Consider the following 23,025-nt stretch of genomic DNA (forward strand, 5'->3'; position numbering starts at 1 on the left):
CAGAGGGAATGAATGTTACCTGAGGGAAGAAGGAGCTGTTTGCTGTCTGTACAAATGGTGCTCATGCATGTAGAAACAAGTAGTGTTGCCCAAGTCAAAAGATAGTAGGCAGCTAGGAAATACACAGAATAACCATACAACTCACCAGAGACCCACATGGGTGCCTATGAGTTTATCTGGGGCAGAAGGAACAGGAAAGGAAGGGAAACAGAATCGGAAAGCAGATGAGGAGATTGCAGTGGAATCACCTGAAGAATCGAGGCTTGGAGATGCTAACTGCAGATGTCTGAGCAATGAAACACCATTTAAGTGATGCAACCTATGGAGTACCTGTTCTCTGATGAAACTGAACAAACAGATTGCTTTACTTCACTGCGGCTTTCAATTCAGCCATTAGCAATATTTGAATGGTTAGAATAAAAAATAGGTTAAATGTAGAGTTTAGTATTGGCACATTTTGATAAATTATAATCAGCAGAGATTAAATTCTTAACAGTTCAGATTTTACATCCTAAAATCTAAGATTTCTGTAGGGTTTCTTTTCCTGAAGGCAAACCATGGTCATTTAGGGAGCAGTGGCTGTTGAGTAACAGCAAGAGAGAAAGCTGTTTTCATCAGCTGCCTCAGCCTGTCTGAATTTCATCGTGTCATCATGGCTGAAAAGCATGAGCACATGGATCCCTCTGCCACGCATCCCCCGAAACACACTTGTCACTTGGAGAAAGCAGCAGAGACAGATCTATTTCCAAATGCTCTATACAAGTCTATTTATCTGACCAGTACAAAAAATGCCAGGCACAGGGCATTTGTTTTGGCAACTACTAATGAATAAGGAATTAAGACCTCATGTCAGATTGATAAGCAGGGCTCTAGCTGGTCTGCAGTTCACCAACAGCTGTACAAACTCTGCATACACAGATAGTGTGTTTATGGTGCCATTGGTAAGAGCCTTCTGCGGCACACAGATCCTGAAACAATGCCCTTCTACTGTGCATATTCATTGCATGCTCAACCCCTGTGTTGGTGACTTGGAATGGACAGCTCCCATATGACCCTGAGTGTCATATGTATATATATATATATTTCCCCCCACAAGATGAGTTCAGTCACTAGATTTCATGTTATAAGCTTAGAAGGACAGAGATCAGAAGCAGGATTCACAAATAGAAGATAAAAGCCATTCCTTTTCTGGAACTGCAGTTTCAGTGCCCTCTCTTTAACTTCTGTGCATTCTAATTATGCCTGTGACTTCCATTTACACTGCTGCCACTTTTGGAGGCAGTAGCCTGCATTCCTTGCCAAAAGGAAGACTTTGTATTTGAACTGATACTTGGGAAAAATGTTGCATAGTCAAACTTGATGTTTATTCCACATCCTCAACTGCTTTGCTATTGGGATACACATCCTTATACTTCCTGAATGCAAGTAAAAATTTCTCTTTTCTCCTGTCTGGTTTTGTGAGTGGAGCTGACTGGATATTTAGTTTCAGGACCAGCATTCATTCAGCATGTTTTGGATCTTGGTTTCCTTACCATCATCAGGTGGGTGGAAAATACCATATCTGAAATTCTTAGTGTAGTTGCCTTGAAGATACTGTCTTAAAATGATGGGGAATTTAAGACAAATAAAGCAACAAGGGCTGGGACCAACACAACTTATTCCTATCCCAGAAGTGCCAAAGGAGCAACTGTGCTATTTGAGGAAGCCAGGAAACAGAGGTGGGGTGGCAGTGAGGAAAGCCTTCTGGGGTCTGTACCAGGATGCTCAGTATGATAATGTTTTCCCTTTGCACACTTACAAAAAAGAAGGAGGCATCTCTACATCTAAGGGAGAATCTGACTGTGTTCCTAAGCACTTCTGGTGCACTGTGAAGTGTCTGATAAGCACATGTTGTTATATAGATTTATCCAAAAGGATTTTCTGTTTTGGAGATTAATTCTGACAAACCAGAGCTCTGTGAATGCTTAAAGTTGTGAATGGCATTGCAAACCCAAAGCTTTATTACAGGAGAGATGAAGCACACTTAAACCTTCTCATTATCGTCTCTAAATAGCAAGCTCTGTCTATAGCTAGGTCCAACTACTCATTAGAGACGGGCTGGTCCAGAGACATCCCTGCACACAAACAAGAGCTCTGCCAGCTCTGCCTGCTCTGAGTCACACACAGCCTGCAGTGCCACTTTGTCTCCTCCTTTTTAAGAATGCAGATTGAAATATGCCTGGAACATGTAGCTATGTAACGAGGAGAAAGCAACAGATACCAGTTCCAACAATAAAACACATTGCGTTGCAGTAATTAAGCTGTATTCACACTATGACAAAATAATTTGACTGGTGCCTGGATCTGTAAGGTAGACATTGGGGTTTCTTACCAGCAAACCATTGGATCCGTGGATTGTGACACAGCGGGAGAAGGTGTGGTGGATGGAGACATCCTTCACATATGTCGGAGGGTTGTAGCCTCCTTTCTCGTCCACATCTCCAGCCATGTGGAAGTGAATTGGGTAATGCCCCATTGTCTGCTGGCCCATATATTTCAGTTCGAGACCTTCAAGATGGGTAGCCTTAAAATCAAGACCGATCTGGAGAATGACAGAACGTCAGTCAAGAAAGATAAAAGACTGTTGAGGGCATGAGGGAGGGGGAATACAGGGACGCAGAGCAACAGATGTATCTGCTAGAGAGATTTACTATGTGTGAGGGAGTGTATGGCTGCAGGGTAAGGCAGAGGGTCACGATGGCTAATGTGACCATAGCTGCTCTGTGATACCATCACTGCTGTCATGGCTACTTTTGACTTTATTTTGGAAGAAAAAAACATTCCGATTTAATGTTTCCCATGAGTTTCTGTCACTTGGGCTCAAAATGAACCTCCTGGACTGATCACCACCAGAATTTGGGGAAAACTAGAATCGGGATATGGAGGTTGCATCCTGGATGGGCTGAGCACCAGCCTCACTGGGTGAGCAACGTCTGCAGGGGTGTATTTCAAAGGTGAGGGATGGGCAGCAGCAGTGGGGTGGATCTGCTGCACCACAGGGAGGGGCTGCTTGCTCAGCAGCTGACACAAGAGATTCCTCCATTCCTGCAGCCTGACTTTCTCAGTACGTGAAGGTGCGGCTGGGTGGAGGAAAGTGCAAGGGGAAGGCTCCAGCCCTACCTTGATGTGTCCCCCAAAGGTGTCGAAATCAAAGAAGGAGCACAACTTGCTGCTGTACTCGTAGCACTGCCCCTCCATCTCGCCCATGATCACAACGTTCCTGCTCAGCAGCCCCACTTCTGCCCGCATGTCGACGCCATCAATGACTTCGCCAACGTGGAGGTATGCTGCTTTCCCTGCAGGAACAAGATCCATTTTCAGAGTTACTCTGCCAGCGCTGCTGGTTTCCCCTTGTGCTTCCTGTGGTGGGGTTGGTTGATAATGAAAAGAGCATTGGAATCAGCAAAAACTGTTGGCTGGCTCCTCAAAAGGCGGAAGGCTGGAGCACAGGTGTCCCTCTATATCCTGCTGAGACATTTGCAACAGAGGAAGTGGGATTTTTGGTCTGAAGTTGCTCCAGTTAGCCAGGGAGCTAAACCAACAGGCTGTTAGACAAAATACTTCTCCTACCTTAGAAAGAGACTGATCACTTCAGAACTGCAAAACCTCCCCCTGTTTGCTATCCTGAACTCTCAATTTAGATCTGCCTGCACATCTCCGGCTTGCTCCCAACACCTCCCTCTGCCCTGCACATCAGCAGCTGATAGGACTGCATGCCAGACCACATCGTTCCTAACCTGCCTTCACAAACACACCTGGCTCCGTGGAGGGCTTAAAACCACAGAGAGCCCTCCCTGCCCTGAACATAAAGGGGTAAAGCTCAGGCACTGTGGATGCCTAGAGAGCAAAATAATGTCTTTGCTGTAATTTCATTCAAACATATTCATGCTCCTTCCTTCCTTCCTTGGCTTTCTGCAGAGAATGCAGTTGGGAAAAGGTTCATCTTACGGACTACATTCTGTATTATTCCAGTAAAAATAAGTAATAAACTCTTTAAGTAAACACTGAACTTTCAGGAATGCTACACTTGCATGTATTTCATTTCAGTGGAATCATTCAAAGCAGTAATTAAAAACAAATGGCAAGCCCAAAGCCTGGCTATCACTGTGAAGCACTTTGTGCTGCAGTAGAAGTGCCAAGTTGCGTGGAGGATTTTGAACATTGAAACATTCTTATTTTAACCAAAACACACTGCTATGACTTTATAATACAGATAAGCAAACACCATTCACTTCCCCTTTCTCCTGGTGCTGGGAGCAGTGTAGTCCAAAGGCGATACTGGGGTTCCAAAGGCGATACTGGGTTTTGGGGTTTGGGGTTTTGGGGTTTTCTTGCTGCCTGCAAGGCAAGGTTCACACCACTGTCTGCCGTGGATGGAGAGCGTTGTGGGAATTTGATGCTCAGCCCCAAAAATGAGGGCAGTAAGGGGCCATGGGTTTGCACCTCACCTGCATTTGCAGTTTCTTTCCTAGAAAGGCCCTGAGCTTCCCTGCAGAGCTGCCATGAGCCAGGTCTATTCAGGTTTGTGGCCAACATCAGACCCAGCTTACCCACAAAACAGCTCTGCTTCCTTTATTCACTTCTATTACAAAAGCATTGGCAGTGGTGTCCTCTGCACGGGGATGCCCCATGCTGTACCCTTGAGCAGCTCTGCTAGAGAACACAGCCACAGGTTATGAAACCATTTTCAAGCTGTTACCTTTTAGTTTCCCCCCGTGCTGACCTTTCCTTGATTTACTGAAATGCAGGAAGAAGTTCAGATAATCTTGAGAACGTCCTATTTCAAGCCACATCCCCAGGATTTGTGGCAGTGGAATTAGATGGGCAGTTTTGTTATTTATGTGCTGAGCTCTAGAATAATAAATGTCATGCTTGCATGTATTTAATTTAATTTAAAACCAGTCCAGACATGCAAAATAGCGTAAGCACTGGCAGGAATGTTAAATACGCACTAACCAGTTTCTAAATATAACTCCTTGGGTGCATGTTTTTCACTTTGTGCTTTTGCTGACTTGACTTGTTTGGAGATAAAAGGAGAGACGGAAAGCAATCCCCTTGCAACGTGAAAGTGGATTTTGAATAATAGCTCCTTTAACAGAGTTCTGAAAAACAAACCTCTCCTCCCGGCAGCCAGAAATCCCAGCTGCCCACGGCCATGGGGCCATCCCGCTGACACGGCTCACGGGAGACAGAGCCGGGCACGGGATCGCTCCGGTGATGTCAATTCCTGCTGGAAACTGGCACCAGGCGCTTCCCATGGGGCCAGAAGCACTGCGATGTGCGTCCATAGACACGTGGCACCTCCACCGGCACGGCCGGTGATTGGCATGAGGAAAGAAATGAAACAAAGGAGACTGCTCTGTGGTGCGCTTGGGCAGTTCACGTGGCACTGGGAGCGTCCTGCTGCAGGGCTGTAAACCTGAAGCCAGGCTGCTGCTCGTCTCCCCGGGGAGCGATGTGACATCTGAGCATGGGCAAACCCAAGCCTTGGGGTTGGCAAACCAGCCCAGAAGTGGTTTGGTGCTAAGAAAGGCAACTCCGTGCTGAGAATATGGGAGGGCTGTGCCTCCTGCTTCAGCATCAAAGCCATGCCTGGGATTGCCCAAGCAATAATGAGCGCAGGGTCACTGATTCACCATCCCACCTCTGAGCACATTCGTGCTGCATCCCTCACGGACAGATGTTGCTTTGCTGGCGAGCCAGGCTTGTGCTGTGTTATAATCTAAACCAAACAAAGCCGTATGCTGACACAGATTACATATCCCCACAACAGGCCCATGTGATTGAGCTCAAAAGAACGCCCTGGGTTTGCTGCTCTCTTTGTCATACCAGTGCCTTCTCTTAGCAAAATGTTAATTCGTGGGGAAAACCTGCATCAATGTATGGGCTTGCTGACAAAGGTCTTGATTCAGCAAAATAGGAGACCACTTCCATGCTCATGACTCAAGACAGTGACTATTAAAGTCACCAGGGCACTTAGTAAGGAGAAGGTAATTATTAAAAGAAAGTATGCATTAAGATAAACATAGATGATCCACTAATCAAAGACACACTTATGTCAACATCACAGCAGTTCCGAGTCTCTCCAAGCTGTACAAAGCTCCAGGAAAACCTGCCGTACCTGAACCTAACCCCAAAGCCTGGGCTCAGGCTTTATCACACTTGGGAAGGGTGGAAACGTAGAACTGTTTCAGCAGCTCCAGGTGTGGGTGGTGCTCATCTCTGGTGAGTAACACTCAGAGATGTCTCTGAAAAACCTCCCTGGTATATTTCTACACTTCTAAATGCTTCGGCTTTAGATGCCATAAAGTGCCACATCTCTCTTTCAGAAATGAATCAGGCATCTGAAAGTCTGTATTTGGTGAAGATGAAGTGGAGCTACGATGTGCCTGGATTTGTTCTTTTTCTCTAAGGGGTCTTTTGTTCTCCTCCAGGCTCTGTGGATTAGCCCTTCCCTCCCATGGTCTTTTAATGTTTCCTAAACCAGAGCTCTTAAAGGAAATCATAGAATCATTAAAGCTGGAAAAGACCACTAAGATCATTCAGTCCAAGCCCAACCCACCCCCACCATGCCCACTGACCATGTCCCTCAGTGCCCCCTCCCCACGGTTCTTGAGCACCTCCAGGGATGGTGACTCCACCACCTCCCTGTGCAGCTGTGTCACTGCATCACCGCTCTAAATACAAACTTGCCTGCGTAACTCACATTACGCAGTGACAATAAATCCTTCAGGGCACCTTTAAAACCCGTGCAACTCATTGCAGATGCCAGCCCAGACCTCTGTCAGATTTAGCATTTTTGCCAAAAGCTTGTCATCACTGGTGGTAATGCCCCTGTCGCATTATATTTAATAACTGACAAATGTTCACGCAAACATCCTATCAAATCCTCATTGTTCTGAATTGGTTTGATGGGATTTGCTCTTGCATGCCTGAAATGCAACTCAGCATGGCTTGAGAGATCTGACCAGTCTTGAGTCATACACGACCGTCTGACATCTTAATGAATCAAGAGAAAGTAGGTTTTGAGAGAAAGGACTTATAGCAGAAAGGACGAAACTTGACAAGGCGTTCAAAGTAATGCCCACAGACAGAAGAAAGAAAAGACTGCTAGAAAGGTGCCTTACACAGTTGGGCTTCCTGCCCAACCCTCAAGCACCAGGGATGCCTCAAAAAAGAGCTTCTGGCAAGTTCCAGCAAAAACGATGTCAACTTCTAAAGAGAACCCTCTACATCTCTAAAAGCATCTGAATTTTGCTGGTGGAGTAACTTCTCCCACCTTCACAGAGCACAATGAATGCTGACGCAGGCAGTTTCTGGGAAGCTGTTAGATCACTACGTATCTACATTTTTAATTCAAAGTTCTCTATCATTAACAAGTAGCTCCATCTCTCTATAGTATTCACTGCCCCATAAGCTAGATTTAAGATACGTAGGCTCATAATCACAGATTTGCTAATACGTGGGATAACTGGAGTAATTATGCTATGCACAAAAAGGTTTTTCTTGTTTTATCAAGAGCACATAGACACACAAAAGGGCATTTCATCCTTTCTGTTCCATGGTGAAACTTATCAGCATTGGTCGTAACTTCACACAGTGCAACGAAGATGCAGATAAGACTTGTTTCCCAGGGAAACTAGACCAAACACTTGATCTTTCCTACTATCCAATGCTGCCACAACACAACCCTTCCTTCCTTCCTTCCTTCCTCCTCCCTCCCTCTGCCCTGTGCCATCGTCCCTGCCCTTGGGAAGCTGCAAGATCAAAAGGTTTTAATCTGTTCCCACAGAGAAAAAAAAAAAAGTCAAACAAAGGAGGTTGATGGAGAAAAATTCCCCATTTATCGTAGTGACCGTCTGACCAGGAGCCGAGCCCTCGCCCAGGCTATGTTCCCTTCTGGGGGCTGCAGTTTTGACTTGAGCATAGCTGCTGTGATAAGGGAGCACATAAGATCAGTCCCTGCGTGTCCTCCCTTGCTTCCTACACTGAGACCGTCAGAAGTCCACAGTTAGACATCCAAATCCTATTGAAAAGAATCCCAATGGGAATTGAGTATTTACTCTCTTAAGCCATTTGGAGAAGTCCAGCCTCTCATCAGGCCACTTCTAACCGGTAAAGCAAGGAGGAGTTTTCAGCAGGAGGTATCAATATAATGGGGCAGGACCTAAACAATGAATTTGACTTTTTTGTCCCAATATGCTAAACTATGTCTATTAAACTGCTAACAAATGATGAGAGCACCAATTATAATTAAACCTCGTTAAGCCAAGTGGCTGCCAAAACAAATTAGCTGTCCATACAGATGAGTTTTACTGCAGAAAAATAGTTCAGAGCTGAAATTTAGGTTTATTTCCAAGAAAGAAAGGAAAAAAACATAGAGATTAAAATGAACATAAACCACCTGGATAGGAACGGTTTTATCATTTGTCTTTTAAAGGACAGACTTCAGGAGTTCTCAGCTGTTAAACTAAAACTCTCAGGATAATCAGGCCACGCCACTTACTACAAATGACATCCCCTGAGACGCCATGTATAAATGTATCTGTGCGGAAGCCTTTTCTCAGGAGGAGCAAAGCAGTCCTGAATAACTCACATCAGGAGAGGAAGCAGACACTTATGACAAGTGCTTTCCGAATGCAAATCAGAGCCTAGCACTGCTGCACAAGCACAGGGGGATGCTCACCTAGTGTGGAGATACCACCCCGTGGCTCATTAGTGCTCCTTATCCTGGCTAATTGCACATCATGGCTCAGGGCAATGGCTGGTAGGTGATGGTTAGGCATGGAGAAGGTCAGAGACCTCCTGGCTGCTAAAGACACGGGACAGCTCAGCCTTCCCCCGTTTTATTTCATCAATGCTGAACTTAGAATCAGGCAGATGATTTTATTTTCTGGTGAGAATGTGCTTTTGCTACAAGAAAATTGGATGTGATTGTTACTACTGGACCAAATTTTGCCCTGATTTATATAATCAGTGAAATCCCATTGACGTCAATGAAGTTGCCTGGATATAAGTAAAGGCAGACTTTGGCCGCGGTGCTCATGTCATTTGTGGTAATAAAAGGAATGTCCTAATTCTCCTAAAGAGTAATTGGAGACCAAGAGCATAATTACTTTAACAAGTGTTTCCACTGCTTCTTTACTTGAAAATCACATTAACTTTTTTGTAGTTTTTAACCCCTTATTAATTTCCTTAAACTAACTCAGTTACCATTGTTATAAAAGATAAATACAAGATCTTTTCAGATCCATTAGATTATGGGAATTTTAAGAGATTTATTCATATGTCATCTTTATTTTCACTGACGATCTTCCAAGATCATCTTCATGATGTAATTTGTAACATACTGGTCTGGTACAGTTTTTCCAACAGTTCAAAATTGCTCAAGAAAAATATCCAACTTGGAGATGTGTCTTCTTTGAAACTACTAGTCATTTTAAGTCATAAGACTATGATACATTCACGCTGTGAATAATATTTTTCTTGGCTTGATGAGCATCTCTCTTTCAGACTGTCTAACAATGAATGGCGAGAGCCCTGTGGGGAGGTGGCTGCCAAAGGAAGCACATTCAATACCTTCCAGAAGACGTTGCATCAGAGATAATGCAGCTCACTTCACAGAACCGAGCAAAATCCCGGGTGCATTGGATGTTCCAAGTGCCCCGATGGTTTCTCAGAAAGATCTTACTGTAAATGCTGACAAAACCTCTTCCTAAAGCAATTGCCAGAGCAGAAGCAAAAGATCTGGTAACGTGCATGTTTCACAACCAGGCAAATTCTGCCATATAAATGGCTTCAGCTCTTACATGCTCTTATATTGTAAAATTACACTTGCTTTCGTAAAGTATGGCAACTGAAAGCTCATGTATCATATCAAAAGATGCAGCTCACTTGGTATTTCCATGTTCTGCTCATTACTGTGCCAAAATCTAGCTCTGGAAGAAAAAGGCCACCTCACAGACTCAAGTGCAGATGCAGATCTTCCCCTTTGCATTTCACTTTCACGCTCATAGCAGTAACAATACGTGCTTTACCATGGAAGTGTGCCTGAAGGTCACCTTATAATCACTAGACTTCAAGGTCCTCTCATCAAAAGCAATTTGTTCCAGATTTGTGCTAGTCACCTTCAACAGAAAAATGCTGCAACTCTGCAAAGCTCCCTGCTCCTTCTGCTCAGGCTAATTTAGCAGCACTCTACAGCCTCCGTTTCCTGTGACTCAGGATATTACATGTGCCACATGACTCCAGAAAAGTTTAGTTAATACATCACCTCAGAGCAATGCAGTCTAGAGATACAGCAAAAGAGAAACAGTAGCTTTAGTAGTAAAACAAAAATAAAAATAAATCTAAAAAGATTACTTGTCTTGTTAGATATAATTCTTTTAGGAAAATAACCAGCTGGTCCATTACTTCATAACCTTAGAATCTCTCACACTCAGATCCTCCCTTACCACACTCCTCAGATCAGCTGTGCTCATCTCCTGCTTTCCAGGAAGTGATACATTTTCAAATACAAATACACAAAACCGAATGTTTCAAATACATGACTGGTATTTGCCTCCATGAAAAAAATACATCCATTCAACAATATATCTGAAGACAAAAAAACCCAGAGTCAGCTATGGAAAGTGAAGGCAGAAAGGAACCAGAATCAGGTTAGATGATTTTCAAGACAACCATGTGTTTCCAAAAGCATCACCAAAGCCAGGCATCAAACTCAGGTGTCTTTCCATTTTTTCTGATTCTTAACAGAGTTCACTCAGTGAAAAGGATGGAATTTGTGAAATGCAACACTAATTTGACGAGATGAATCACCTTACCTGCAACCTTGACCTGGGTGGGTCTGCAAGATGGGCATGGCAGTACTTGGAACTCCTCCGCCTGGTACATGGAGTAGTCAGTGCTTGCAACCACAATCCTGTCTCCAGGCTCCCATGAGCTCACATCATCCACCAGATTCAGCACTGTGCTGTTCACGTTGGTGTCAATGGTTACCGTAAGCTTTGGTTTCACTGCAAAGCCAAAAGAAGGGTGGAGGACTCAGTTAATCTTATCACAAAGTGCCAGCTTTTTTTTTTTTTTTTTTTTTTTTGGCCTAGAGCACCACCAAAAAAGATGATTTCCTCATTCAGTAGAGAACAGTTAACTCTTCCAATCATGCTTGTTACTGGCTTAAGCTTGGAAAGCAAGCAAACAAGAAAGTGTTTTCTGTTAGATGTGTGCAGGTGGATTTTCCACTAATCCTATGGCTAAATTCAGAAGTAGCATTGAGTGGCTCATTTTCACCCCACCCGCCTAGTAGTAGCTCTTGTGGGTACTGAGCACTGTTATTTACTGCAGCCAAATGGTCTTCAACATAACAATTGTTTTTTTCCCAACAAAACAACTGTATTCTATCCTCCTCTTCCCATCAGCTGAGCACTGAAGAATCCTAATGACCTGTCTAATGGCCAGGTTATGCACAGTGGTGTTGGAATTAATAACTATAGAACAAAGTATTTCTTTCAAAGCCTGTTGTCTTTGCACACAGTGACTAATCCTGCCTCATCCTAAAATGCTTTAATTCAAGTCAAGATATTTATAGGAAGGAACTTGTCAAGTGTTTCCCATGGTGCTGCTTGGTTTTGGAGACATTACTCTGCTTTCTCTAGTAGGGCTCAGGAACTTTTCCTGAGGTAAATCTGCAGCCATTATATCTACGCTCACATCAATAGCTCATTCAAAATTTCAGTTTGAGAAATTACTCTAGTTGTTCTTACATTGAACAGAAGTCAGTCATCGGAAGGCAGCGTTTCTGCATTTTGTTGGTCTGGGTTACACCTATATCATCTACCTTAAGCCAAGCACTCAGTGGGGAAGACATCTTGTTTCGGATGTCCAGAGACATATGACTTTTCTTTCTCAGGGATGACCTACTTCTACCTCCGAAGAGCCATCCCAGAGGACAGAGAAGCAGAAGTGTCTGGCTTTCAGACATGGGGCACATACCGGAGCTGCCGCACAGGAACCGCACTCTGTAGTTCCGGCAACCTTCACCTGTCTGGTCCTTGCCGTGGCACAGAAACTGATAGTCTTGGCCATTCTTGTAGAAAACCTCAGTGGTTAAAATAGTTCCATCGAGGGTCTCTGCCTGAAATAAGAACAGAAATATAAAATTGGTGATACGTTCAGACACTGATGTCATCATAAGAGGCTTTTGCTTTGAGTGATGCACAACAGTTGTGTAACAAAATGGGATGATTGGTATGTGTGCTATCCAGCTGGCACTCCAGCTGGTGCTTCAGAACAGCTATTGTATGTGCTGACTGTGTAGATTATTGCTAGTTGTATGTGTCTCTCCTTTATCTATATTAAGACCATGCGCTTTCTTGGGTAGGAGTATTCTGAACTTCACTAACATCTGGCCTTGGTGCCCTAGATTTTCTTTTGGCATTCGTTTGAGGTCAGATGACAACACTGAACACAGATGCTTGTACCCAAATGAACTCATGCTCTCAAATCTCTTTGCTGCACTCATGTCATTGCTGGTGGCTCAGCTATACCTGAACTTTGCAGAAGAAGAGCAGGGTCATTAATTCTTTCAATGAGTCAGTGATAATTGCTCTCAAGGGAAAATAAATAAATAAATAAATAAAGCTGTTCCAGTAACCTTGGTCCAAAAGGAACAAGAAGAGGAGGCCTTTTCTCACATACAGGTACCAGCCGGTAGGCTTGAGGAAACAGCCGCATCACACAAAGAAGTAGTGGGATGTGTAGTCTCTCCTGTGCTCCTGCTGGGGCAAGTGTCACTCCTCAGGTCACAGTCCAGCTCTATAGCTTGACCCTTTCACAAAAATGCAACTAATTGCATTGGACAATCCAAATAACACATGCATTTTAACAAGGCAGCAGGAGATAAACCATCTTTCAATGAAGGGCCTGATCCTGATTAATTCACTCATGCAGACCTTCCTTATTAATGCAGCCACGCTGCTGCTGCAGATAGGATTAACACCATCAGCTGAAGGAATGTGCCTCTGGCTGCACTGTGCTTCTGTTATTATCATTGTATCTTCAGATTTTCACGTTCAGCCTAGTTGGAGCAGGCCAGCTGGTGTAAATCAGTGTGACTTTAGGAACGTGATAACAAACGCCAGGTTACACTACCTGAGGAATTGCCCAAAAATCTGCAGGATAAGCTAAAAAAAAAATTGTTTTGCTTTTAATGGTCATGGGGAAAAAAAAGTATCTATAATTTAACAGAACAGAGGAAAAAGAGATTGATTCTGGCACAGAAGAATACATTTCTTGTTTCTCTTTGAATACACAAGCTAAAAGGAGCTGTATCATAACGAACATCTGACCTCTGCTCTGAACTAAGTTGTCACTTCTAATTCATGTATATGGAAGCTGAAATGAATGTGGATTTGCTAAGGCCTGGCATAAAGTCATAGGGCATTTTTTTCCTTTCTTTTCAAGAGGAGATTCTTTAGAACATGCAGGCCTGGAAACTTACAGTCATACTGTCAGCATTCCCACTTACTTCAAGAGCTGCATTCATGTGAATAAGGAAAATCCACCAGTTCAGACTATGCAGGAACCTCAGATTCAGCTTCCCACAGGTATGGAGTATTTTATTGTTTTTTGATAGGCAAAGCTTCTCTGGTACTTGTTTTAACAGGTAGATGGGTAAAGCATATGGCTAACATTTGCCAAAACAAAACAAATGAAAGGCGCTTTGTTTTGGTAGTTTTATTTTTGCTTGAATAGGCTTTTGTAGTCTCAGAAGAGATATATTTCTTCACCCCAACCACATGGCGTCATTTTAATGTTTACCTCCAAATAGAATTCAAACTTCTTTCCAGAGGAAAAGAAAACCAAAACAGTTGACTCCAAAAATGGCTGCAACCTTATTGGTATTTTTTCCAACTACTACAGCTGGTTGCAATACCATCTCATTACATTCTGTAATTAATTTTCGAGGTAGGGTCCCACTCCAGAATCATTTAAAAACCTTGAAATGTTCATGTCTTTTTTTTTTTTCCCCTACAATCTTCCAGCGGGGAACCACATATTTCACGATAGCATCTGTGCTGTCCCTGACCCCATCTGTACTCCTTTTCATGCCAGAAGCCAGAATTTACTGAAAGGAGCTTAATTCTACAAACTTTTGTCTCAAAACAAGACAGAACTTGTCAGTTATATATTACAGCTGGAAAACAGTCAGTGTCTTTTATTTAGAAACAAGAGTTACTGACAAGCACAATATTCTGGGGGCTCTCATCAGGACTCACGCTGTCTCTCTAAAGCAAGAGGTAAGCTGGCCTACCTGGATGTCAATGGGCTGCCTACAGATTTTATCAGGGTGAGCAGCTTTGAAGTCAGAAAGCTTCTCCATGTCTTTAGATCTTGCTTTCTCGGGCTTCTCAAACCACTCTGTCCATTCTACATCTGGAGACAAGTGCAAACAAGAAGAGTCATTTGAAAGTCACGCCTAATGAATGCAGCAAAAACGCATGAAGCATAATTTGATCTCAGATATCATTCACAAGTTTCTTCTCTGATGATCTGATTCCTGCCTCTTCCTGCCAGTCTGTCAGCCACTTGTAATGATGCTGTGAAGAGCATCCAGCCAAAGGAGAGCAGAGTTATTAAAAGCTGCATAATTGGAGTGTGCAGTATGAGCAGTATTAATAGTTATGGCTTTTGGATCCGGTCCTCTTTAGCTGCCTTTTTGGATTTTCAGATCAAGTTTCAGTTACTGTATGTTGTCTGAAACATGGACATGATGACTATGCAGTCAGAAGAAATAAGAGGCTGTGTGTGATATCTTAGATCATAAGAGATGGAATTTCATACCCAGAGCAACAGAGGAAAATGAATGCCAGTTATCCAGAGAGTCCTGGAGACAATTGAGGAAAGAATCTGTGCATGTTCTTTACTTGGGTTAGTAGCAACATAAATAGCAACATGCAAGCCCACTCTTCCCAAGCAGTATTGCAATAAAAAGGACAGTTCACCCTATTTATCAACTCTACCACTGAGTTAAATAGCAAACAGACCTCTTACCTTGAACCCACTCACTAGTCGAAGAGACATTAAAGAGTTCTCCATTCTCAGCTTTGAATAGTTTGAATACTTTGGCCACAGCTGACCCTTTGTGACCTGTTTTTAAAAAATGGTAAAATCACTGAGTGCACTCAAAAATGTCAAAACTGAAAAGGTAATTTTCCATGTGTGTATACGCATAATTTGGGTTTATTATCCAGATTTAACCTAGTATAACTTCCATACAAAAGTTACAGAGACTTCAGGCGATGGACAATCAGGAGGACTCAGCTTGCACCAAAACAGTTTTATGGGGAGATTTTGAGGCTACCAATGCAGGATAGACTGATCAAATCTTCAGCTTGTGTGAGTGGGGCTTGTACCATAGCTTTTTGTCAAAGAGGGAGGCAGAGGCTGAGCTCAAATGAGTTACAAGGATTTACACTGGTGCAGGCTCCCGCCTTTTATCTCACGGTTCAGATGACCGAGGTTATACCCACAGTCTGATGCTTCAGCTGCATTAACTGAAAGTAGTAAAATGTAAAGAGAGCATTCAATTAAATATCTCTAACCATCAATCGTCCTTAGCTTGACGTAAAGCAATGTCAAATGAGAACACCACTGACCAACTGTAACTGCGAGTAACTTCCAGAGATAATGTCAAGCCAGCATTTTGTGCATGAATTACCGTGATATTCAATGTGGTCTTCAACAGAAGAGGAGGGATTTCCTTTAACGGTAATAAAACTCCATGGATGCCTGGAAAATCAAAATGAGAAATGATCAAATTATGGCGTGCACAAGGTGAGTGTTTTTTTTATAGCTTAATGTTTTTACATTTCTCAGGGGCTCCACATTCAGAACAGTCTGATTGATGTGCAAGGCAATTTGATTAAAATTAAAAATATCTTAAGATTTTGTATTTCTTCAGTAAATATATCACAAGCTAAAGAAGCTCAAAGACAAATCCTCGCTCAATACAGTGTGTTTCTCTTTTAAAATCTTTGAAGGGGCTTGTGTGTGACAGATGCGTAGGACACCAGCAGATCCTTGGGGAGCCTGAAAATCTTTCTTTCTGTGTGTGCAATAGAGAATATTAAAAAAAAAAAAAAAAAAAAAAAAAAAAAAAAAAAGCAGTTCTGCTTAAATAAATTTAGCTGCTGAAACGTTGCATATCACAATCGTCTTTGGAATGACACATGAGAATTTCTAATAGACAGAGAGGCTGGCAAAGGGCAGTAAAAAATACCTAGATAGTGCCTGGGTGTCCAGTTTCCCATTTTGAACATTGAACGAGGACAAAGGTTTATGAGTCTGAATTGTCTGTTCAGATCTGATCCTGTGTCAGAAGTAAGTTCATTACTGCCTGATAGTTATTGGTTGAGTAGGTTCAGTAGCTATCAGCAGTACTGGAAAATGAACACATGGACGAGTAAGCAATGGAGACAGAGACTAAAGTACCTCCCAGCACTGGAGGTGAACCCAATTAGTGGGGGTCAAGAGGGAAATTTATCTCTGAATTAGAAGAAATTCTGGCATACCAGCTCTTAATGACTAACAGAATAACAAATATGCTTTTAGAGTGGTAGAGAGACACTCACCCTTAGCCTGGATTTAGCAAACAACCCACAGATTAAATCATGTCTCTATCAGTAAAAATACCCAGAGGTTTCAAAAGCATCAAGATGCACCCTTGAGTCTTACAGGTCACCTTACATTTACCATCTACTGGTATAAGTGAAGTTACAAGCTACTCTGGGACTTCAGAAGAAAACACAGACAACGTGGACAGAGAGCCATTACAGCGTGCTCAGATCACTACCAGTGTGAGTTGGGCTTTGCTGGGGGCCACAGCCCTGTGCTTCAGGGGAGCACTGGCCCCTGTGCCCTGCCACATCCCCACAGCACAGCCCCAGCACAGGACAGGCTCAGGGGAAATGGCCAGCATAACAATCTGGGAGCCTGCCAGACAGCCAGATGCCGGAAAACTTGCCTGTGCCAACTGCCAACGGCACTGTTGGGCTGTGATCTCCATCCAGGGAGAGGAGGGGGTGGGGAAAGGAAAGACACTTTATCACTCAGCAGGAAAGATAAGTCTTTTTTTTTTTTTTTTAACCTTTTTTTTTCAAACCTTTGGTCACCAAATGGCAAGAAAAGATGAAGGTCCCATAATAATCTGAAATAATGATCTAAAGAAAAAGAAGCTAGCTAGTTCTGCAACTCAAGATTTGGTCCTATTTCATGTGTTACAATACTTCTTTGTCTCAGTAAGTTTATCACATAAACAATCATAAAGTCTTTCAACCCTTACACATAGACACATGCAATCTGTTTGGGCTATATGAAATGAAGGGAGCAGTAAGGCCAGAGCCAAACCAGTGTTATTTGGGTGGGGTTCCAAAGAGAACAACTGTGTCATCAAGCGCTGAAAGGCCTTCTTTTAATTTATTAGTTGAAGAAATAAAAAAACTCATGCTTAAAGAGCAAATTCACTTTTCAAAGGAACAGTAATAGAAAAGGAACCACAGAATCAGAATCATAGGGGCTGGAAGGGACCTGTAGGGATCATCAAGTCCAAACTCCTGCAGTTCTCTACAGTAGGTTGAGCAGGAAAGCATCCAGGTGGATCTTAAATATCTCCAGAGAAGGAGACTCCACCACCTCTCTGGGCAGCCTGTTCCAGTGCTGTCACCTAAACAGTAATGAAGTTTTTCTTCATGTTCATATGGAACTGCCTATGTCCCAGTTTGTGCCCATTGCCCCTTGTCTAGCCACTGCACACCACTGGAAAAGATTATCCTTGCATCGTAATGTTCTGGACTCAGCAAATAAGCAACTGAAACACTGCCAGGGGCACAGAACCTTTTTTGCATAAATCAGCATCGCTCGTTGTCTCTTCTACAGCAACGGGGATTTGCTTAACTTCATAATCTGGTTGAACATGGTGTAATTGGTGATAGGAATTTGTCCATGTAACTACCTCCACTACCTCCATGAGAAAACAACCCAGCCTATGGCTCAATAGCCTGACTCACATGGCACCTCAGAAAATATGAAACAGAAATTATCTATCTCAAATTAGTAGCTGGGGTTGACACCATTTTTGTCTTAGTATTGCTCAAGGTCAGTCCCAGCCATGAGAAGATCTGATAACCAGGAGCTGGACTGGTCAGCAAACCCTGGATCCAAGCAGTGAGATGTGCATGGGCATGCTTGAAATTAAAATCCATCCTCTTTCCTTCCTTAGTGCCTTCTTCTGCCATATGGGCTAAAGTGTATACAATTTTCTCATCCTGATTCTTTTTTAAGATTCTCCAAAAATTTCTGAAAAGCACCTCAAGTTCAAGTATATACATCCCTAATAAGAGTTATAGGCGTGTGAAAGGGAAACCAATACGTCTAAATGTCGTCACACTGAAGTAGAGCAGAAGTTCCATTTGCATAAGGAAAAAGCCTTGGTACATCCAACAGAGTTGCCTGTTTTCCACCCTGCCATCTAACTGCCTCTGCAAATTCATAGCAGCTGCCATTCAGACAATTTTGCACAGTTTTGGAACATAACCACTAAGAACACCCCTAAAAATACAATTTTTAAACTTTGCACCACAATACAGGTAGTTTTGCTCATACCAATATGCTGGTGAGAGACAATATTTACTAACTACTGCTACTTCGTGTTACCCACCACGTCTCTGTTATTTACAGAGGGAAATATTGTGGTATTAGAGATAACAGCATGACAATGATTAGCTTTCTGACTACATACAGCAGCAACGCTGAAAGTCACACTTCAATACAAGACTTTCTATGGTATTTCCTTTATAAGCATTTACAGCAAAGTGAGAAACTAGCATTAAAACACCACAGCGGCCTAAAAAACATTGAGAGCAATTTACTTTTATAAGCATATGGGAATACCATCAATTTATTCCTGTTGCGAAATTGGGAAAAAAAGTATAATGCTCAAAAATCTTTTCCTGTTTCCAAAATGTTGGTCTTTAAAAAGAAACCCATCAGGATACTGGGCTTTAATGTGAGTATATGAGAGAAAGGGTTGGACTGATGGGGGTAGCTGTGCCTGGAGTCTATTTCTGCAGCTTTGTGTCTCTGAAATGCACTGCCTGGTGCACACAAGTCCCTGTAGGATTTTACACAACCTCTTTATCAACTGCCCCAAATGTTGCTCCATCTGCACATGCCCAGCTGACGCTTGTGTGTTCCTATAGGCTGCTCTTCAGAATCATTTCTCCATACAAGGCAGATATGTTTTTTTCATGTTTTAGAGTGACCCCCTCAGTGACACCACAGTCCATAGAGGAACACACACTTCTAACAAAACAAAACAGCAAAAGGAGAAAAAAGTGCCTATGTAAATTCAGATAAACACCAAAAATATAAATGTTACAGTTGGGTGAGTAGCAAAAATTCTCAGCAGTGCACATGCCAACATAGACACCATATTTGTCACAGAAGTATTTACAGTCCACAGCATAAATTCACACAGGCTAAATTTCTGTGCTGCCAAGTCCTTAAATAAGTATTAGACAAGATGACAAATATACTGTATAGATACCTATATGCATTTAGCTAGCGTTACATGGCTATTATCCTACTCTCCTTAATGCTCAATTCATTCTACCCAATGTGTGTGTATGTAGATATGCTTCTTATATCTTTGAGGGATGGTTTGAGAACAAATAGGAATGATTAGCTTATAGGAATAGTATCTTGGAAAAACATCATTTTAAATATGAATAAACATGCTTTTCCTCAGTTTGCTAGTAAAAATCCCCAACATAGACAATGAGTGCATCTTAAACTACCTAATTAACTGCTAAAACCTCCTGTTGAAAAGTTTTCCTGTTCTTTTTTTTTTTTTTTTTTTTTCTCCAAATGAAAGAACTTTGTGCCTTTGAGAGAGTGGAATTATTTGGACATCTGAGGAGCATAATAAAACCTCTGTTCTTAGAGAACTGGCAGGACTGGCACATACCTAAACCCAAGGTGGAGGAAATGCTTGCTGCCCAGTTTGGTCATTGCTTTCCTGGCCGAGTCGTCCAAGTTTCTAGATCCCTCATCGTTCACTGCTACTGACAGGATCATGCCATTCGCAACTCTGTCCAAATACTGGGCAAGACGTTTGCTTTCCTCTTTTGCTCGGTAGGTATCAAACCTAAAGTGATAAAAAAAACACGAAAAAATTTACTTCAGTGAGATCACAGCTCCAAAAAGCATTACAGAATTAAATAAAAAGTGCTATAAAGAAATATCCCTATTGTATTGCTTATAATAATGACTTTACCACATTGCAAAATCACTTCTCTGGAAGGCTACATTACAGGTTTCTATTAAATCAAACGGATTAAGCTCCATGTGACACAACAGCTTGACAATAACACTCTGCTTGCTCTTTGGTTTTGGAGATGAGTGATCTAGAAAGAATTGCATATATGTGCAGTAGCACTCATTTGAACTAGATGATAAAATATGTCTCTGAGCTTGCTGAGAAGCTGTCCCAAACCTGCTTCCGAAGATTCTCAGATCTAAATAGCTGTGAAGTCACTCACCGGTCTGAATGGACAACTGCCCCCATCTTTGGGTCAATCACATGGACAATGACACCCCGATGGCCCCAGCTCCTTTCAAAGTAATATCCGCCTTCTTCCATGCCACCAGGATGAAGAGTCTTGTTTAAGAAAGTCCAGGACAGCTTTTTCTTGCCATGGATCTCAAGAGTGCCACCCTCACTCACTCCAATATACTTCCGCCCAAAGTAGGGATTGGCCTCACTGCCGTCATCCGCTCTGCAAAACAAAGGGAAGAAAAGGTTCTCCTATGGATTTGCACAGTTAAGAAAGCCTCTGCCCTTCTTTTGTTATGGCCCAAGTGCAGAAGCATCACGACTAGCAATGCATTTCCTTCAACAAACCCAAGAATCAGTAGCTGCTCACACTCTAAAGTAAATGATTTGAAATAATACTAGAAACTACAAAAGATAAGGAGCAACTGGAACTCAAATTATGTTACTCAGGACCAAGGAGGCCCAAAGCCCAGACTGAACAACACATTTATGTTCTTGAGTTCCATAGGAAGTTGCCATAACAAAGACTTGTAGATCTTACTTGTTGTTAAATATGAGTTTGGCATCCTTGAAAATCGGAGATATCCTGTACCAAGCTGCAAGGCACATATGTCTTATCCTTTGGCTCACCTACTTCTCATTCTCATGCAGAAATAAAAGATGCTTAAGGAGGAGGAACTTCAAAATAAATATAATCTTTAGGCTTTTAGCATATTGAGGAAAATCCATTAATCAGCTTAGGTGGCTGCAGTGTACTTGCTGCTTTTCTGGCATGTCCAAATACTCCAATGTTCATTCCCCAGTAAGATTTGAAATCAAAACCAAAACTGTGTCATATTATTAAAGGCCATTTAAATTGTTTAATAAGATACTGAACTTTACACAATGCACAGATGATAAATGTATCTGATAAAATGCAATTTTAAAGAACATTTTGTCCTCTGTTATGGAAGAGATGTACTGGAAAGTTACAAGATACTTCTTTATGCACACATACCTCCCATATAAGATGATAACCACATTGCCTTGGTAAGGGCACATCTCGCTGCCGATCCGTAGCTCTCCATCATTTTCAATGAGTATATATCTAGTACGCAAAATGATAGGCTGCACGTCGTCTTTAATGATCAGTTTTCCTATGTAGAAGAAGTTATGAAATTTGCTTTAACACACAGCAGCTCAGCAGAGGTTGTGACACCGCTGTGCTACACTCAGAGCCGGGGGCTCATCTAAATTTTTGAAAAATTCTGCCTTTCCTCCCCAAAACAGCTCTCAGTAGAAATTCTAAAGATTTTACCGATTATTTACTCAGTTCAACTCTTGGAGAACGCAACATTTATATATAAACAACATCTATATGGAAGAGAACTCACTCAAAACCAAGACAGAAATTCAGAGTTAAAGAGAATAACGGCTATGTGTGCTAGCAGTCAGCAGCAACGCTATGCCTCTGGCCTTGGAGACAAAGAGGCACATTTGTATCTGCCCTGTCCAGAGACCAAGAACACAACCATTGCATTATTTTATCAGTACAATAATTTTGCTAAAAATGTTTCTTGAAGCAAAACATGGAATTAATGAGTATACTGAGGTACTTTTGTAAATTCTCCGGAAAGTATGACAAATAATTAATTATGATGGCTAGAGAACTGATAGCATCTCAGCTACCACCCACCCTTGTACCAAATTAGAGCTGGCTTTGTCCAGCAGCCAGCCAGTTCCCAGCAAGCAGTCACAGCCTCTCCCAGCATGAAACAGAGTGATTGAAATAGCCAAAGGGTAAAACACTCCTCACCCAGCATTGCCAACTTGGGGGCAGTATGTTTTACCTCCATCCATGATGTGGATTGAGTGGACGGTCGCTGAAGATGAGAGAAGGAGCTTCCTGCCATTGCGGATTTCGATGTGGTTTCCTTGGTTGTGACCTGGGTTCCATATTTCTAGCTCAGGATCCTTGTCAGGACATGCCACAGCTGCTTCTGCTGGATAGAAGTGCGGAGCAGTTACCCTGTTGTGTTCAGTGCAAGACAGAAAACGCTACATCTGGGCATCTTTAAGCACCATTCTCAGCACCCCCCTTTGCTGCTTCCCTGCAACACAATGATATCTCAGTGCAGCAGAGTACGTGTGTGTCCTTACCTTACAGTTTAAGCTGTATGGTTGGATTTGTTTTTTTTTGTTTGTTTTGTTTTGGTTTTGTTTTGTTGTTGTTGTTTATTTGTTTTTGTTTTCTGGAATTGTGGAAAAACATGCTATGCTGTCACCAGAAAACTGCCAGAGAAAAGGCTGGAATTCTGGCCTACCTACAGTGACACTCTGTTCACACCCACCTGGACAAAAGTCTTTCACAGGCCCAGGGAAGAGGCTGATGAAAA

The 23,025-nt window shown here is 42.4% G+C and overlaps 1 protein-coding gene across 6 annotated transcripts in view; it reads right to left on the minus strand.

Moving 5' to 3' along the window:
* The window catches only part of CEMIP (cell migration inducing hyaluronan binding protein), a 110,790-nt gene that overhangs the window by 29,885 nt on the left and 57,880 nt on the right, over nucleotides 1-23,025 (minus strand). For 4 of the 6 annotated variants that reach the window (XM_040706933.2, XM_040706934.2, XM_004943834.5 and 1 more), the window contains 11 exons: nucleotides 22,480-22,632; nucleotides 21,648-21,786; nucleotides 20,637-20,873; nucleotides 20,063-20,242; nucleotides 15,758-15,828; nucleotides 15,091-15,186; nucleotides 14,351-14,472; nucleotides 12,031-12,172; nucleotides 10,863-11,054; nucleotides 3,160-3,335; nucleotides 2,372-2,581 (listed from right to left, as the gene is read on the minus strand). In XM_040706933.2, coding sequence (XP_040562867.1) covers nucleotides 2,372-2,581; nucleotides 3,160-3,335; nucleotides 10,863-11,054; nucleotides 12,031-12,172; nucleotides 14,351-14,472; nucleotides 15,091-15,186; nucleotides 15,758-15,828; nucleotides 20,063-20,242; nucleotides 20,637-20,873; nucleotides 21,648-21,786; nucleotides 22,480-22,632 — 1,718 coding nt within the window. The remainder of the gene's footprint in view (nucleotides 1-2,371; nucleotides 2,582-3,159; nucleotides 3,336-10,862; nucleotides 11,055-12,030; nucleotides 12,173-14,350; nucleotides 14,473-15,090; nucleotides 15,187-15,757; nucleotides 15,829-20,062; nucleotides 20,243-20,636; nucleotides 20,874-21,647; nucleotides 21,787-22,479; nucleotides 22,633-23,025) is intronic. The other 2 variants (XM_015292039.4, XM_040706935.2) reach the window with 1 other exon arrangement.

The sequence above is a fragment of the Gallus gallus genome, chromosome 10 (assembly GCF_016699485.2).
Source record: "Gallus gallus isolate bGalGal1 chromosome 10, bGalGal1.mat.broiler.GRCg7b, whole genome shotgun sequence".
Lineage (NCBI taxonomy): Eukaryota > Metazoa > Chordata > Aves > Galliformes > Phasianidae > Gallus > Gallus gallus.